The 16222-nt window shown below is 40.1% G+C and overlaps 1 protein-coding gene across 1 annotated transcript in view; it reads right to left on the bottom strand.

The window, feature by feature from the left end:
- Window positions 1-16222, bottom strand: part of znf608 (zinc finger protein 608) — a 63895-nt gene continuing 47673 nt past the window's right edge. The window contains exons 4-9 of the mRNA XM_044333155.1: window positions 11888-14360; window positions 10390-10867; window positions 8660-8829; window positions 6549-6696; window positions 4308-4364; window positions 1-679 (exon numbers count right to left, since the gene is read on the bottom strand). Of these exons, the coding sequence (XP_044189090.1) occupies window positions 660-679; window positions 4308-4364; window positions 6549-6696; window positions 8660-8829; window positions 10390-10867; window positions 11888-14360 (3346 nt within the window). The 3' untranslated portion in view covers window positions 1-659. The remainder of the gene's footprint in view (window positions 680-4307; window positions 4365-6548; window positions 6697-8659; window positions 8830-10389; window positions 10868-11887; window positions 14361-16222) is intronic.

Here is a 16222-nt window from a genome sequence, read left to right as displayed (position 1 = left end):
GCAGGTTGATGTGAAGGTTTACTCTCACATAAAGACAATACAATCAACATGGTTACGCTCAAGTACAGGTTAGTAATACAAATGTAGCGTCAGCACTATGGAGGGAGGAGGACCACTTCAATAATCATAATGATAATAATAAGGATAATAATAGACTTTTTAGCTTCCTAATGCTGTGTCCCAATAGGAGTTTTAAAAAAACGATCAACACTATTGGGATATGTAAGTCATCTTCAGTACATTCAGTCATATCATCATCATAATACACTACGATAAATGTGCATTTTATAAAGTTGACCACCGCTGCATGTGCGGCGTTCTGGGATGTTTCGTTTTATACGCACCGCCGGCTTCTGTCAAAACTCTGCAAAACTGAAAGCTTCAAAAGTCTGAGATTCTGGATTTATACAGATAGTTCCTCCTTCAAAAAAGTCCAGATCCTGCTCTCCATCTGTTTGTCTGCTCCTCTGTTTGGCCCGACTGCTCCTCAGTGGTGTGTTATAAAACAGGTGGTTGTCATTAGTAAGAAATGAAAGAGTTTTTTTTTTTTTTTTTTTCTCTTTGTTCTCTGCCTCTCAGCGAGGCGAAGCTTATTCAACACCATGGAATTGATGTCTGATAAATCTGCCGTTCCTCATGTGAGACGTCGTCACATGGTCCTACTTCTTCCCTTCGCTCTCTGCGGAGACAAGAAGACATAAAAACACACAAAAGCTTTCAGTCTCATTTTGTCTGTTACGCTCAGGAGCTCCAGTCAGGAATAAAGCTTTGTTCAGACTCAGTGTGAAGTATGAGGGGGTACGATTGTGTCATAATTCGACAAAATTAGTCCAATTGTGCAACTTCTGTGTTAGTCGAAGAATGTTTCAGTTTGAAATATTTGCACTTAAGAAAAGAACAGAAAGAACTGAGACACCTGACAAGTTTTAAAATCAGTCAAAGTCAGAGCTCAAACTCAGACAGACTGCAGAGTTAGAGGCTGTTAGTCAGATACATCTAACACTGGTACAACGGCTTTTTGTAGAAAATAAACACAGACTGCAAAAAACACTTTAACGGTCAAAATCATGCACATGCACATATCTTCCTTGTCAAAACCTGGCGCCTACATTACCCACAATGCAACTCGACAGCTGACTGGGTCAAGGTATCATCGGATAATTCGTAATTCATTTGTAATTCAAAAACCAAATAACGGTAAATCTGTTATTTCTTTCAAAACAAAAAAAAAAGTTTTTGATGTCAGAATCAAATAATGAAAAACCAATCAAACCTGGCCCGTTTTCGGTTTTTGCCGATTCGTTTTATCGTTATTCCTTTTTTGATTGAATATCCAGCAGGTCTGCGGACATTCAGCCAATTCGTTTTTGCCTTTTAAACCAAAAACGAAAAACGAAATCACGTGATCTATTCCTTTTTGTTTCCCAACGAAAATCCAGAAAACCAAATTCAAAAGACCGTGCAATTTTGGTTTAAAAATCAAGTATTTTTGTCAGTTTTGTACGATAGCGAAGCGGCTACATTAGCCTACCCATGATCCTCAGCGACCGTTGCTATGGTGAAGACGCCAGCGACAGCCGCGCGTGTGTGTAAACGGGATGAAGGCGGGGTTATAAAACTGAACTTTACATTTCACATCCCTCATTTAAGCCCTACACTTTCACTGTCGTCATTTTCATCAAACTGGACTTTAGATTGTGCATTTTATTCAACCTCCACTGTTACATCATGTAATTATTTATTCATTATTTATATTTAATTTATTCTCTTGTCACCTTCATATATTTCATACACTTTGTTTCTTTGTCCATAACACACATTATTTTCTTTACAGTTCAATGTACAGTAAAGTACGTTGATCCCGATCATAACCAATAATCTGCAGTACTACATAATGTTATACTGACTATATGTTAAGGCTGTCGCTGGCGTCTTCACCATAGCAACGATCGCTGAGGATCATGGGTAGGCTAATGTAGCCGCTTCCGCTATCGTACAAAACTGACAAAAATACTTGATTTCTAAACCAAAATTGCACGGTCTTTTGATTTTGGTTTTCTGGATTTTCGTTGGGAAACTAAAAAGGAATAGATCACGTGATTTTGTTTTTCGTTTTTGGTTTAAAATGAAAAAAGGAAAAAAACATGTGACTTCCGTTTTTGGTTTCAAACGCAAAGACGAATTGGCTGAAAGTCCGCAGACCTGCTGGATATTCAATCAAAAAAGGAATAACGATAAAACGAATCGGCAAAAACCAAAAGCGGGCCGGGTTTGATTGGTTTATTCATTATTTTTCTGACACCAAAAACGTTTTTTTGTTTTTTTGTTTTGAAACAAATAACAGATTTACCGTTTTTTGGTTTTTGAATTACAAATGAATTACGAATTATCCGATGATACCCGGACCTGACAGTCTGGAGCTCAGTTGAGATTCACCAATTGAGATGCTTCCTGAACAAGAGAATGTTGTCCTCAAGTTACAAACTGTGATTTTACTAACAGTATGTCAGCAAAATGAACAGAAACAATAACTCTGCTGCATCTTATAAACAGTGCTCATGTATAAATGGAGCTTTAGTGAAAGTTCAGTCAGGAAGACTCTCTTTTACATGCTCAGGTCTGTAGTTTTATCTCTCAAACCATCTGTCATCCCCCATCTCTCACACACACTCACTCATCATTTCCTTGCTGTCATTCCCCAGGGCATCAACTGAGACATCAGCTGGTCACATCAGCTGGTCACATCTAACCAATAGCACGGTGACACATCTTCACTGTCAGCCTATCTTTGCTGCTTGTCTTTTTAAATATGTCTTCTCCCTCCCTGCCTCGGTGCTCTCATGCTGCCGTTATGTGTCTTCACAGATTAATCGACGCATCACTTCATCAACCTCACTTTTGACAAGACTTAATCATCAGTATCATCCATATAATAAACTATTCTTTTTGCTTTTCATCAATGATAGGTGATGAAATTTGAAAACTAAACTAAAAAAGGCCTCAAGAGGCACCTGTGCACTAGCTGAAATTACACATCTGCAGAGGTTTTGTGCAAGGAACATAAAACCAACACCAGCAGATGTTACTCAAAGGTTAAACTTTTAAATCTTTCTACCAAACATTCTTTTCCTATGATCACACGTAATGTCTCGTTATCTCCCGTAATCACCCAAATTGGTTTCCTCTCAGCCTTGAGAGAAACAGAACATAAAAGGCGAGATGATATCATGTATCTACACATACAGTATGACCAGCCTTTGTTATTTTCAGATAATGACATAATTAAGTCATAATTGCAAGAAAAAGCGGTTTGTTTTCACAAGATAAGCAGATTGTTTTAGTGATTTTCAGATATAAGAGCTGGAAAAAAAACAGCAACCATCACTGCTTTTGGCCTCTGTGCAAAACTGCTGTTATTCTTCTTCATTTCTGTGCTGTTTCCAGTGTCAACATCACTCCTGTCTATTAATCTCCTCTATTTCACAGCAATTACCATTTATAGATAACTGCAGTCTTTGCTTCACTAAGGTAATCATCACATTATGCTCTTTAACTGCCTGGCAGGCTCCCTCTGCATTACTTCACACTTTGAAACAAAAGGCAGTGATGTATGGCCTATAAAAAAAAAATATATATATATATATGGAAAACACTGCAGAGTTGGTAACGAGCTGCTGGGTGATAATTTAAGCAACGAGCCTCAGAGAGTCGAATAAGCACTGAAGATTCAGATATTAGATTTATTGACCCAACAGACGACCCGAAGATGAAACAGTTTCCAGCTCGTTTTGCCCTCAGTTTCCATTTTATGAAAGAAAGATTTTATTTTATAAGGTGTAAACTTATAAAAAAGGAGGATAAGAGGATAATCTATGAGTCTGGGATATATTACATATATAAAGAAGATGCAGTAGCTTAAACAGATACCACAAGAGGCTAAATTGGCCACTATAGAGGATGTTAGTGGAGCCTTACATGCTGCTTTTATATATGTTTTTATCTTGTTTTTATTAAGTCAACACTGTTAAAAATGTACGTTTCAATAAAATACCTTCAGTTTATAATCTTAATTATTTACTTTATCACATTTATTAAGGATTTATCAAGTAGACACAGCAGAGAGCAGAGAGCCAATGACTGAATGAACTCATGTGAACCAGTACAAGGTTTGATTGATACATCATATTACTGATTGGAAGGACAAACACTCCCTGAGCTCCTCAAGTATCTAAATCATTAAGGACCAACAGGAAACTGGAGGAGCAGAGGATAAATATGTGTGAGAGTAGTTTTTAGAGGTAACGTACCAGTAGAGGAGTGTCCCGACACCTGCTGAGTGGAGACCAGCGACCTGGAGCTCAAACCTTCAACATACAGAGAAATAAACACACGATGAGAAAATCTGACATGAAACCAGAGCTGCAATGAACAGTTGATTAGTTATCAACTATTTTGATAATCGATTAATTGTTTGGAATCATTCTTTAAGTAAAAAAAAAACAACAAATTTTCTGGTTTCAGCTTCTCACATGTGAATTTGTTGTGGTTTTTATGAGAATAAACTGAATATCAGGGACAAAACAAGACATTTGATGATGTCGTCTTTGGCTTTAGGAAACAGTGATCGTCATTTTTCACCATTTTCTAACATTTTATAGACCGAACAACTAATCGATTAATCAAGAAAATAATCAACAGATTAATAAATGAATGAAAATAATCGTTAGTTGCAGCTTTACATGAAACATATGACTTTTAATCTCAAGAACACAGAGAGTAAGACTAAACAAAAAACCAGATCAGCTGTAAAACTGATATTTTACAAACATTGAACAACAGTGTATCCCATGATTCATAGTCACACCAGTGCTTTTAAAACCTCTTAGGAGCAGAAAAAGTTTGAACAAACAACAGTGAAGAACAAAAGTTGTGTAGGAAAAAACAGTAGTCGAACATGATCCTCTACTAACAACAAAAAGCCAAACATTTTAGCAGAGATGGATGACGCCAGTAAAAACTGCATTAAACACACTAAATGCTCAATATGACATCAGGAAGACTTGACTCATTCATGATAATCAATAGCTAATTCTAGTGTGGTGTATTTTCATTAAAAGTCATTGGTGTGCTTAAAGACAATATTAAGCTATGCAGATTGATTTTATAAGTTTATAAGCAATAAGGGCTAGTGTGATACAATTTGTATTGGTGTAGTTATAATCTCATGAACCATATTTAATCACACTGTACGTATAGAGGCACGGTAGAAGAATCATAATCATACACTGGAGAAATTTGAGTGTGTTTGTATTACATGTCACTTTGCTTGGGTCTGCATTAAAGTCTTCACCTTTCAAATATACTCTCTGGAGGAGATCAAGAAATAAGGTTGTAAAATGACTAGAATAACTTATAAAAAATAAAAGGCCAGAAGACAACTTGGCAATAATGGTGTAAAATGATTCCCAATACTTATATATAAAAATTGGATATAATCAGGTAGAATTGAATATGCCAGTACATATCCTCAAACACCTCAAAACCTGTTTTGAAGAGTTTTGACCAACAACGAGTGACGGAGATAAAAGATACATAATAATTGGTCAAAAATTAGGGAGGGTGGATGATAAGGTGTGACCTAAGCCGACCCAAGGACATAAAAACAATGCCCCAGAGAAAAACCTTTGGAGCGATTTGGTTCTTTGTAAAAGTGCTATTTGCTCCCCTTTCATGCCGACATTAAAGAACACTTTGCTGCTTGGACCTCTGACTCCCTTTTTATTATCAAGAGAGAGTTTTTTGCTCTGGTACCTTTTTCTGCAACAATTTGATACAAAACTAGCTAGTTCCAGAGGAGGATGTTTTCAAATTTACAGCCAATCAAATGATCTTTGTGACTAAACCTTGTAGACCTTTAGTGATCCTGACAGGATAAATAATAACCGATAAAGCTGCTCTGAATCAGCAGCAACGTGAAGTTTATCTCAGTTAGAACTTTTCTTCTATAAAAACACTTTAAATTACAACCTGCTCACATCTTTATCTCTGTTCCAAGAAACTCTTCTCATAATCGGTTATTTTATATGTAAAATACACTTTAAGGGAGGAAACGTTCCAGATCATTTCAGACTAACTCAGATTCATTCTTACTCAACTAGACAATCATCTAATCTTCATCTTCATCTTCAAGTAGAGGTCAATTCCAATCAGATACAAGGGTCCAAATTTATGGAACTACTTTTCTCAGCGGATTCAGATTTCTTTGTCCTTAAAGTCCTTTAGAGCATCATTTAAAAAGGCTTTAGTTTTGTTTTTTGTTGTTATTTTTCTTAATAGTCTGAATTTGTCTTCCTTGTATATTTATATATGTGTGTATTATTTAGAGGTAATCAGTCTTCTCCCTGCATGTTGATGTTTTTCTTGTATATATACTGAATGTGTTTCATTTCAACCAGCATAAATAAATAAACTCAGACTCAAAGTAACATTCATCACATTTCGTCACATTTTGCCAGTTTTGGGTCTCAGTGCGACACACTCGGCGGTACCTTGGTAGATGTCGTACTGTCCTGACATCAGGTTGTAGCTCATACCCAGGTGTGTGTGATGGTGTGTGTGGAGGTGTCGGGCGAACGACACGTGGTTCCTCTCTCGCTCCGTCTCTCTCTCTCCCTCGGGGGAACCCTTCTCACCGGGCTGTGTGAACACGAACACGAACACGCACACACACACACACACACACACACACACACACACACACACACACACACACACACACACACACACACCTGGATTTACACTTTTCTTCTTCTGATCCAGAAAACTTTTCATTTGTGTTGCACGTTAATGAAACAAATCACAAACACACACATTAATTACATTTCAGGGTATTTATGTAACTTGATGTCTCTGAGATGTGGGAAAGAACAGTGATTTGATGTCTTGATGAAATAATGAATAATTCAGTAATAAAAGCTGAGTAACAACTAACACTGAGGGGATGTAATGAAGTTTAATTATATATAAAATGGTTTAATTCTTGTGACTTTGTGCAGCATTAATCACATCATGTTTTTTTGTAATGTGTATATTTTCATTTTCACTTTGAGAAAATGAAGACTGTGATAATTAGTCATGTGACTCAGATGGATTCATCACACCTGTGAGTACTCAGCAGTTGTACTGAGCGAACCTGAAGAAGCTACAGGCGAAACACGTTGTTCGCTCTGAATAAAGTCACAGTAAAGTCGTTACAGTGTGCGATTCCTGCGACCGACCAGCACCTGTCTGAAAATACCGGCTGTGCACGAGGAGTTCTGTCCTTTTATACCACTCAGGAATGTTTAAAGGTCTTTAACTGTATCTTTCATGTCTACAAAACATTTCTGACTGTATTGAAAGTAAAAAAACCCAAAATTTTTAATTACTACACTACAAAAACCTTGTAGACAGAAGAAACTTGTAAACATACTTGATATGATTCATCTGCTTTAGTGCAACACGAGCAGATAAAACTGTATCATCTGCAGTGAATTAAAGTAAAAAAGCAGCTGTTGATGGTGATGGATTATTTATCCAAGTGTCAGAAAGTCTCAAGTTGCTACAAGTTGAAACTAATTTTGTACTTTAATGAGTAAAAAAACCCGACAACTTCCTGGTAAATACAAAAAAAAATATCAAAAACATTGCGGTATGTCTTGTAAAATGCTCATGAGTGAAGTTAAAGGTTCTGAACTTTTAATGACTGGACTAAAACGAACAAAAACGTGTTTTCTGTCAAACTCCAAAACTATTTTGATTTTTCATATTCTGCCAAACAACAAAACTTATTTCTCTTCTTGCATTTATAAATGTGTTTGAGGTGATGAAGTTGTTTTGTTTGTTGTTTACAACAGTTATGAGGTTTGAAAGGTTTATTGATTTAATATTTAATATTACAGGTATCGGAGTGTCACGCTGGTTTAAAGTAGCTGCTCTTTATTCTTGGAAACTCCAACAAAAAATCATTTTCAATAGAAATGTAGCTGCTCAGAGTGACTGCTTATAGAAGGAAAAGTACAAAAAGCAATTATTAACAGTATTGATTCAGCATCCACCTTTTACAAGCAGGGATTTTAACTTTTGGTTCCTGTTGTGTTTGTCTTTAAAAGCTCCTGAAAACTTGGTTTCAAATCCTACATTTAGTAACATTCAATATTAATTCAGAATTTTTCGAGTCATTAAGCTTCAAAGTTTTCTACGGTAGATATTATTTATTAAGAGTTTAACACTCAAAACGCAGATTATCTGAGGCTAATGGATCAGACCTGCAAGCAAATATCATCACATTTTGATTCAAATATTTAAATATTGCTAAATCCTGATTGGTTTGGAAGTGCGTGACTTTTTCTAACTGAGCTCCGCCCACTGCAAACCAGCGAGAAGAGCACAGAGAAAAAAATGCAGAAATTTCTCTTATGAAATATCCACATTTGTTCTAACTTGTCTTCATCACTTATAGTAAGAAGCTGACTGAGAAAATATGATGTCAGAACCTTTAATCTTCTTTTCTGTCATATGATTTTTTGGGTTTGTTCATCAGGAAACATCAGATATGTGTCGTATGAAGGAAAACAAATATCTGCAGGGTGGATGTGACGGTAAAGTGAGCGGTGCTCACAGCGGGTGATTTTCCGTGGTACTGATGGCTCTGCTGCTGCAGCAGCTCCATGGCCGAGGACGAGGACGAGTCGCCGCTCTGCTTGCCGCTCACCGCTCCTCCTCTGCTGGGCGGATTCACCTCCGACTCCTCCCTGCCCGCTGTCTTACCGTACAGAGGGTAGTGGAAACCTGGAGGACACATTTACAAGTACAAACACAGAGAAACACACAGTTACTTTATACGGACCTCTAAAAGACGGAACAAGAAGGACATTTTGAAGCTTTTAATAGCACTGCTGGGGGCTGTATAAATATCAGGGAGTTTGTCTTTAGTGCGTGTGGGAGTGCTCGGATAACTGTTCAGCACTTTGGTTAACTTGTGTTGTTCAATCTCAGAAAGTAACTATGCATGACTTTAAGTGAATTAGGTGCTGAATGCACTTTGCAGCACCTTGACTGAGAGTGAAAACACTTTTTTTTCTTTCGTTGTTTGCATTTTAATTAAAAAAAACTGATTCTGTGACTCAGAGGCTGCTGCAACATATATTTTCATACTTTAAGTTAAAAAAAAGCCCCTGAATTTCCATGAAAAGCTGTTTAATTTTCAAATGCCAGGCCATCATTATAAATAAGAAACTGTTCTTAATGTCTTGCCTGGTAAAAAAACAGGTTCAATAAAATAAAAAAATAAAATAAATAAAGATGCAATTCAAGCAGTGGCTTCCCTTACTTGGTAAGGTTTAAGGAGTTCATCCAAAATTAATGCATTATAACATATTAAAGGTGCTATATGTAAGAATTTTAGTTTAAAACATTCAAAAATGAACTAAAATTATCATCAGAATGTGAAGAAATAACGTTTTGATGTAACGTCAAAGGCATCTATGTATTGTGTTGTAACTAAAGTTAGACCTATGGGATGGACTGTGCATTTCCTCGTTTCTTACTGAGATGGACACCCCAGTTCTTCATATAGTACCTTTAAGGAGTTTTAACTTAATGAATGCATTAGGGACAGGTTTAAGGGGTTAACTCCCCTACATTTTCACTATAATTATAAAATGAACAATTTAACATAAAATAAATGGCTTTGATACCATTTGGTAAATTTTAAATGCTACTTACCCCGTAATCCATAAAAAAAACACCTTAATATATTAAAAACGACTCTCTCCAAATCATTTTAGAACACGTTGATTAAAAACATTATTTATGGGGAAATTAATCATATTTAAGCATATTTAATAATAATAACAGATTCAGTTTTGACAGCGTTGCATTGATTCATTAACATTCATGCTTCTCAATCCACTGACAGCAGATTGTCTATATGGACACACAGTTCACAGGGCTGTTTTCCAGAAATGCAAGAACAAACTCTTCAAAATTGGATCTTAAATTTTGACAGATTGGTATTGCATAACAACATTCTGTAATTATGTAATACCATTAAATGTTTGTCACCTAATTATATTATATAGTCAGCTATCACCGCTGTTAAAAAGTCTGCTTTGTAAAATAGCAAGTGTGTGGCTAGTAGCTAGCTAGCAACCCCAAACTATTAGCTATAAGTAGACACAAGTTTGTTTCAGTAACCTGCATTTTTACACATATTTACCTTATCAGACAGTTGCAGACACACTACAGTAAACTTTCCTCTTCCTTTCTAGGCAAGTTGATAGAAATTTAAACACTGGATACTCTATATTGATACCAAGCTGGTCGGTGGTTGGTCCCTTCGACTCTTACCTGGGTAATTGTGGACCAAGGTTGGGGACACGCCTCTGTAGGAGCCCCCACTGCTCTCACACATTGCCAGGTAGGGCGGGTAAGAGGAGTGCTGGTACTGGATGTAGGGCTGCTGGGGGGTCATGGGAGGAGATACCGCTGCCCGGGCGCTCTGGGACTCATCAGACAACCCTCCGATTGGCTCCTGGCCCTGATCCTCCAGCCCTTCCAGCCTGTCGGAGTCCTCCGTGTCGATGGCGGGCAGGAGATCGTGGGATCCATGGAACCTGGCTTTTTTAGCATCGCAGCTCACCATGCCTCCTCTCTCTCCTCCACCTCCTCCTCCTGAAGTCAGCTTGGCCCCGGCAGGCTCCACGGTAGCTCCCCATTCTTTTCCCCTCTCTGCTTCACCCTCCTCAGCCTCCTCCCCATGTTGACTCTGTAGCTCTGAGTATTTGCTGTGAGCCAGGCGGTGAGCCCAGGCCGGGCCGTCTGAGGGCTAGATCGATGGGGACAAGTGTTGGTGCTAGTTGCAGTGTTTCCCCTATAATTCTTTGTTAACAGTGGTGGGTGGGAGTCATTTTGGGGTGAGTTCAACTTCGGTCCACGTCTCTGTCCCAGTTTTTGTTTATATGGCCAGTTGCAGGGCTAAAACTAAAAACCTTTTTCATGATAAATCTAAATGTTAGCCCTTAAGCGTTTTGTGTTTTTTGGAGACAAAGCAAGGCTAATTTATGACTTTCATTTGTGCATTTTCTTTTTAGCAGGGGTGGAGAATTTCTTGCTGCGGCGGCCCACCGCTGCTGAATGACTATAGAGGAAACACTGTGTACTTGAGTGAACAGAGCCATAGACAGACCATCTATCACTGGCTCTGGATGTGATGTTGATGAAGGATGACGACGTTTCAACAGCAGGCGGCCATTCAGAGGTGGGATGTGAGGAGTGTGGCGTCCCTCTCAATGACACGAATCAAGACATGTCTCACACATGATCAACTGCAGAATTTAGGCCAAACTGAAGGAAAAAACAACCCTAACCTCCCCAGACACGGCTTTCATTCAATTCATACAACCTTTTTACATGACCCAGCATGGCTAGAGTTAGCGGTTAACTGCATCGTGAGATGACATGGTTAAAAATCTGTACAAGCTTTCTGAAAAAGCAGCTCATATCAAAACCAACACTCGTGTATTAGAAAAGTTTCTTTTGTTTCCGTATGTGTTTATGTTTTACATTTACAGCTAAAGTTGGAATTACATATTTCCCCCATTAATTCTCACTCTAAACATTAAAAACATTTGCATTCATCAAATCAAACCACACAATGACTGAAGTAGTATGTCAAAATAGAGCTACAGCACCACAGAAGCCGCATGGTCTTTGTTATTAGCACCCATTGGTTTAGCTGTACACAACGTAGGATTAATCTCTTTGTGACACTCAACAACAGTCATTAAAGCACACCAACAACATCATCAGCGGCGGCGGCAGGTTATAGACAGAGGGAGAAACTTACACTGGAAAAGGAAACATTTGAGTCCAGATCTGTCTGACTGTTTGGGTTGTGGAGTGATGAAGAAGAGGAAGAGGAGGGTGACTTGATGTCATCACAGTCTTTCATCGAGACCTGGTGCTGGTCCACCATGCCACCGTGCACCGCCTTTACGCCCAGACTCTGTCCCCTTTCTCCCCTCTCACTCATCTCCACGTAGGACAGGACGGGTTTGGGACAGCACCCTTTAGTGCCGTCTGGACCTTTACCTAGCATGGGGCCACCGGCTGAACCCCCAACTATGTGTTTAATATCCTCCCCGTCTCTCACCCCCTGTCCCCTCTCGCCCCTCTGCTTGGCACCAGACGTCTGGTCACAGCATTTGGAGGCCAGTAAAAGTTTCTGGTCCATGTACAGTCCTCTGGAGTACTGGCCATAGTACAGCGACTGGGCCAAGGCAGTCTGGGTCTGACTCATAGCCAGCTGGAGCTGAGACTGAGGTGGCCCGTCGCCTTTTTTTGAGTCTGAGAACTCATGGGAGAAGCTTTTGTCATCCTCTTTCACTTCTTCCTTTCTGTCTTTCCCTTTGCCGTCGTGGGCAGAGCTTTTGTGGAAAACAACGCTGCTGCTGTTTTGCCTGTCCGACTGCATGTACCCCTGTAGGTAGTAGGGCTCATAGCTGTGGTAGTACGGAGACTGGGGGTCTTTCGATGGAGGGGCAGATGCTGTGGGCGGGGTTTTACCAGAGTTACCGTGGTTACTGTTAGAGCTTACCTCAGAAGAGGCAGAGGAGCTAGACTTGGATCTGAGTCCATCCGAGCGACATTCAGAGGACACCCCATCGTCCCCGGCATCTGAGATATCAGAGTAGGCTGGGCTGTTGTTCTTGCTGCTGCTGTCTGCTGTTGCTAGGCAACTACCACTCGCATCAAGTCGCGATGAACCGCCAATGGAGGGACTTGGGGCGTTGTCTGTGAAGGTGTAGACCTTGTCAGCCTCGGCACGGATACTGGCCATTCTGCTCTCCTGGCTCTCCGTCAGCCCGTTCATTACATCCTGCTTACTGAGGTGCTCCTTCAAAAGGCTTCCAGAAATTTCCTTGACACCCATTTTAGATCCGCCACCACCATCTTCCATTTTGATTCCGCTGCTGTCACCATTAGGCGTCCTAATTGGTGCATCTTTGTTGTGTTTGTCTTTTAGCCTTCGTTTCTCTTTCTTCCTGGTCTCTTTGCTGCAGGTAACCAGGGTGGCTTTGACAAGGCTTGGCTCAACAACGATGCTCAGCTTTGGTTTGATGGGTTTCAAGGGAAGGTTTTTACTGGTGAGGCCTACAGCTGCCATGGGTGAGGGCTGCTGTGAGGTGGCAGTATCTGCTGTGCCGGTTGGATATGATGTGTTGGGGATGGCAATCAGCTTGGGAGGAGCAGGGGCTGGAGCGATTGGCCGGTTGGTCCGCGACTTGGATAGCTTCTCCACCTTCCCATTGGCCTTCTTACCCTTGTCGCACATGCCTCCCTTCTTGTCGATCAAACCTTCAGCTTCCAGCTTGGGCATCTCTACTGTGGAGTTCCTGTCTGGGACCATGCAGTTCTCCAGAACTACGGTCATGTTGGAGATGATGGGCAAGTTGCTGAGGTCATCGATCAGCCCATCTTTTAGCAGTGAGGTTCTTCTGGTTTTGGAGTTGGCTGTGGGGCTGTGGTCGGTGCTGAGGAGTAGCCGTCTGTTCTTAGGAGACCCCACTGTGGTCACCTTGTATAGAGGAGCAGGTTTCTTGGAGGAGCTGTTGGTATTAGTGCTGTTGTTTGTCTCTGAGAGGTCATATGTCATGTTGCTGATGGTGTCCTCACAGTCTGATAGTCGTTCCTCACTCTCCCCGTCCTTTATGGGCTCCAGCTCAGGCTTCCTCTGCTCCTCGACCTCCAGGTGTGCATGCGTCTGGTGGTAGCGCAGGCCGTTGATGTGCTTGTAGCGTTTAGTGCAGTTGGGGTGGGGGCAGTCAATGAGAATGGGTGGGGGAGGTGGTGAGGAGGCACAACCTCCTCCGGGGTCCATGAATGAGGGGTCTGATTTGCCCTGCGGTGTGGATGGGGCGCTGCGGGATTTGGCTCGGATCCGCTTCCCATTCCCGTTTTTAATGTCATCAGAGGAGACCAGGCTGAGGTCCAGTTCCGCCGGTGGTTTGTTCTTTCGCTTACCAGAGGAGAGGGAGGCAGCGCTGTTGGCAGGTTTCACCTCTTCCACGGTGAAGAAAGAAGGAGGTGTTCGGCAGTTGCTGTTGATGAGTTTCAGGCTGCCTCTCCGTCCCTTGCTGTGGATGGGCGCAGCCGTTCCTGCAACACCCCCTCCACGACTCCTGTGCTGCGATAGACCCCTGACTTTGACAGCAGGGGCCGGCTCAACGCAGGGCCGCTCGGCCATGGTCAGTCGCATCCTTTTCCCCCGACCACGCCCACCTGGCATCTCAGGGTCACTGGAGGGAGACTCACAAAACCTGGACGAAGGGAGACAAAGACAAAGAGAATTCCTCTTAATAATCACTTACTGACAACCTGAGAATACTGATTTAGACGTGAGACGTATCGTATCGTGTCGTCACATGTTATCATATAATTTCACATCATATTGTTCAACATCAAGTACATCATATCATATATCACATCTTATTGCACTGGGTCTTATGGGTCTTGTCATCTTATCATATATTGTCATTTTTCAATTATTGTATCTTTTCATATTATATTGTTTCACATTATGAAATTTTATATTGTATCACTTTACATCATATAACACTGTTTTGTATCATGTTGCATTGTATTGTTTCACATCATATCATTTTATATCGTATCATATTGTGTTCTGTTGTATTGAGTTCATAAAAGCTTTTCAAATCCTGTTGAATAAACTAAAAAATACCATCAAGCTGAACACAAGGCTGTTTTTCTTGTAGCTGCTGTTGTTCTTCAAAGGTTTTAACCCAAGAAAAACTTGTTCATATCGTCACCCAAATTGAACTCCATCAGACAAAACCTTGGAAGATAACAGATTATCATTTAAGGCTCATGTGGACCACTTTACCCAGACGTCAAGGATAAAAATTGATTTTTTTCTGTACAAAGTCTGCTTCTCTTTTGATAACAGAAAAAAACCTGTACAATCCACAGTTATCTCTGTATTTGATATGGGGACATTTTGTATTCACATGCCGTCCCTTCTACTTTGAAGTCTTTTGATGTTGTTTACCACAGTGGCTTGCATCTTAATACCGGAGATACTTTTCCACACTCACCAATTGTTATTTATATCAAAACCCTGTCTGCTGAGATGAGGAAAATGCATTACTTCATATGTATTTATAGTGTAACTCTATCTGTTTTAGAAGCTAGACTCCGAGTCTTGTATCTGCACAGGCCTTGTCATGCATTCATTATGACACTGCATCACAGGATTGCTTGGTGTTGAAAAAACTCTGACCTTGGGAAGACTGTTTTGGGTTTTAATCACTTTATTAACGGAACAGACTGCAAAGCACGTCGAGGCTAGACTTTCCTGTCCCCCTCTGTGATTTTAAAACGATATCTCACATTTCCTATGATGTTTGTAATTGCATTTTTCAATCCGTGTGTCCCTGAATGTCACTGAAGCTGCTGGAACACGCGACTGAATTTTTCTGTATTTTCTTTGGCATTTCATGGATATTTGTTGTTCTCATGTCTCTGTTTGAAAAGCTATTTTGATTGAATGAGTGATGCAGCACAGACGATTTCCTACAATTTCACTTTTTCACGTTAAGCTGAAACACTGAGGCTCCTCAGTTGTTGTTTTTTTCATGTTTGTTCTATTTTGTGCTTTCGGTTACAGTTTCAATCAAAGACCAATAATGAATCATAAAAAAGGAAGAAATTTTATTCCATTACATTATATAATAAAACAACATCCAGTCGCCACCGACAGATATCCGCAGTGACAAGAGTCCAAATAGAAAAAGCAATTTATTCTCTGCTTTCTGAAATTAAGCTGTAATTGCCATGACAACAATCATTTTCATACAGGAGCAATAATTGAGAGGTTTCAGCCCTGCGAGGAGGGACTGTCACATTTTCCACTCAGCAATTACAAAAACCACTCTCCATTTGTGAAATAGTTGTGATGGAGAGTGGAGAGCGTTTTTGTTAACGCTCATTATGGAACAACAGCTGACGGCCCCGGAGCCAATTTAGCCTTTTTATAATTTTAACAACATTAAAGGGCAAGTCCATTACTTTTTTGTTTTTTTTGAGGTTTTTATATCATTTTGTAGCCTCCCAATAGTGTTCCATATGTATTCAAATCTACGTGTGTTTTATCATCAAAATG

Source organism: Thunnus albacares, chromosome 2, assembly GCF_914725855.1.
Source record: "Thunnus albacares chromosome 2, fThuAlb1.1, whole genome shotgun sequence".
In the NCBI taxonomy this organism is placed as follows: Eukaryota; Metazoa; Chordata; class Actinopteri; order Scombriformes; family Scombridae; genus Thunnus; species Thunnus albacares.
This window is presented reverse-complemented; position numbering and strand designations above follow the sequence as displayed.